This window comes from Cimex lectularius, unplaced genomic scaffold (genome assembly GCF_000648675.2).
Source record: "Cimex lectularius strain Harlan isolate CLEC.00 unplaced genomic scaffold, Clec_2.1 scaffold98, whole genome shotgun sequence".
Taxonomy (NCBI): domain Eukaryota; kingdom Metazoa; phylum Arthropoda; class Insecta; order Hemiptera; family Cimicidae; genus Cimex; species Cimex lectularius.
In genome coordinates, this window is record NW_019392897.1 from 1607974 (window position 1) to 1610033 (window position 2060).

At 34.0% G+C, this 2060-nt stretch overlaps 1 protein-coding gene across 2 annotated transcripts; it reads left to right on the forward strand.

Moving 5' to 3' along the window:
* The first annotated feature begins 1431 nt into the window (after positions 1 to 1431).
* LOC112127760 lies at positions 1432 to 2060 on the forward strand. Of its 2 annotated transcripts, XM_024229192.1 has the most exons (3): positions 1432 to 1450; positions 1530 to 1618; positions 1679 to 2060. In XM_024229192.1, exons 2-3 carry the CDS (start codon positions 1544 to 1546, stop codon positions 1886 to 1888), a joined length of 285 nt encoding a protein of 94 aa, XP_024084960.1. In that variant the 5' UTR covers positions 1432 to 1450; positions 1530 to 1543; the 3' UTR covers positions 1889 to 2060. The 2 variants fall into 2 exon arrangements, with proteins under 2 accessions (XP_024084960.1, XP_024084959.1); XM_024229191.1 differs by lacking the exon at positions 1432 to 1450 and having other exon boundaries at positions 1468 to 1618.

Below are 2060 nucleotides of genomic sequence, written 5' to 3' on the forward strand. Positions count from 1 at the left end.
CAATAATTAATATATTTAGACTGAGTTTATATCTATAAAGAAATTGATTTACTAGAAAAAATTCCTTTCGTATGGACTTTAGGGAAAACAAAAAAACTGAAGAAAGTTTACGCTGACAAATCTTATTGGCTTTAAGGCAATTTGGCATTAAGAAATGGTAAAAATAATGTGTTTCTTGAATAGCAAACATTTTTAAATTATTTACATCAAAACTCAGTTTGTTTCTAAAACTCAAAAAGTATCAAACGTACGAAATTACAAAAGAAATATGGCCAATTTAAAGAAGAATTAAAAATTGCGCTACTTTTCTTTTTTATGTGGAGGCATTTAAGCTCGCATGTCACTATTTTTCTACGGCACTTTTGACGGATTGATATGGCCGTCGACGCCAATAAATACACCGTTAAAAGATTATAAATTTCATGTCCCGAGAAGTGATAAACGCGTAAGTTTGAAGCTACAATTAATTAACTGGAAATGGATTATAAAGGCGTATAAAATCTATCCATTCTGACGCTGCCCAGCGGGGTCCCTTTTTCAAAACTCGTTACTTCTGTCTTAATTTCTCTTATCCTTTTACAGATATTAAAAGTCGTGGGTCGAAACGCGACCGATAGATTAAAGGGCGAACTATCATTTAATAGAAAATACCAACTCGATCCGTCGAGAGTACTAAAATACGCCCTATTTTGACAGATTCGATACGGCGTGTGTGTCCAGGTGACAAATCGGCTTGTAAAACCGTTTGAAGGTTATTTGTAAGAGTTTACAACTATGTTGAATCTCAAGCATTTTTTATTAATATTTCGTCACCGACAGATTTATTGTCTGTTTTAACCCACACTCAGCCTTGGAAAAATGGCCTTTGTCGACAAAGCAAACCAGCATTTAAAAAAAGGTTAAAAACAGTCAACACTATCACAAAATAGTATCACCTACCTACAAAACATTTTGAGCCAATATTTCAAACTGATTTTCTGCTGAGAGTATTAGCATACAGGTCCTACAATGAACGCAGGAAAAAATGGTTAGCCACATATAAAAATCTACAGAGTATATCACATGTTTGTAATTTCATACGTTTGAGACTTTTTTAGTTTTAGAAACAATTTGAGTTTTGAAGAAATAATTTAAAAAGGTTTCCTATTCAAGAAACACATTATTTTCACCATTTCTTATCAAGCCAATAAAATTTGTCAACGTAGGCTTTCTTCAATTTTTTTGGTTTTCCCTCAAGACCATACGAAAGGAATTTTTCCTAGTAAATAAATTTCTTTACAGATATAAACTCAGTATAAATATATTAATTATTGCGTAAAGAACAGAGATTGATTTTTTCTGAAATTATCAGTTCCTCCCAAAAAACCCTGTGAAACCCAGGAAAATTCAGATATAAGACGGATCTAATCCTTGCAGGTCACAGTTCTCGGCAAGCTTCTGGCAAACACATGTAAGAAGAATAATCTAATTTATTATTGTCTGGTCTGTTTTCATAAAATGTTGTCATGTTTGGTTTAATTATTTGTCAGAGATATTGATCAAAATGAGTTTGAAAATTGTATTGCTCTTCTTCTTGGCAGCTCTTATCACAATCCAAGCTGCGCCATATAATTCACACGTGAGTTGAATTATCCATTAGATATTTATCGATATATTCTCATAATTATGATTATGCTAGGAACTGAAGGGAGGCGTCTCGTTAGATGTGAAGAAGGTAGATGAAGATGGAACCAAGGTCAGGGTTGACGGAAGGCAGGAAGTTTTCAAATCCGACGACGGCAAGACGAAAGCCGAGGTGTACGGACACGTGGAGAGGAACTTCGGTAGATTTAGCGACAGACAAACGAGAAAAGGTGGTGGATTCAGGATAGAACACACTTGGAAATGAGCGATACATAACTTCATATTTTTTGCAAAAATAAGTCATTTTAATCTAACTCCACCTAAACAACTGTTGATCGGGGCTGGATTTAGGAACGAAAAAAGAAATGAGCTACCAGTTTGAACCATAAATAGCATGTAGTATTCTCTCAAATATACACTATCACTAGTTTTGAAAA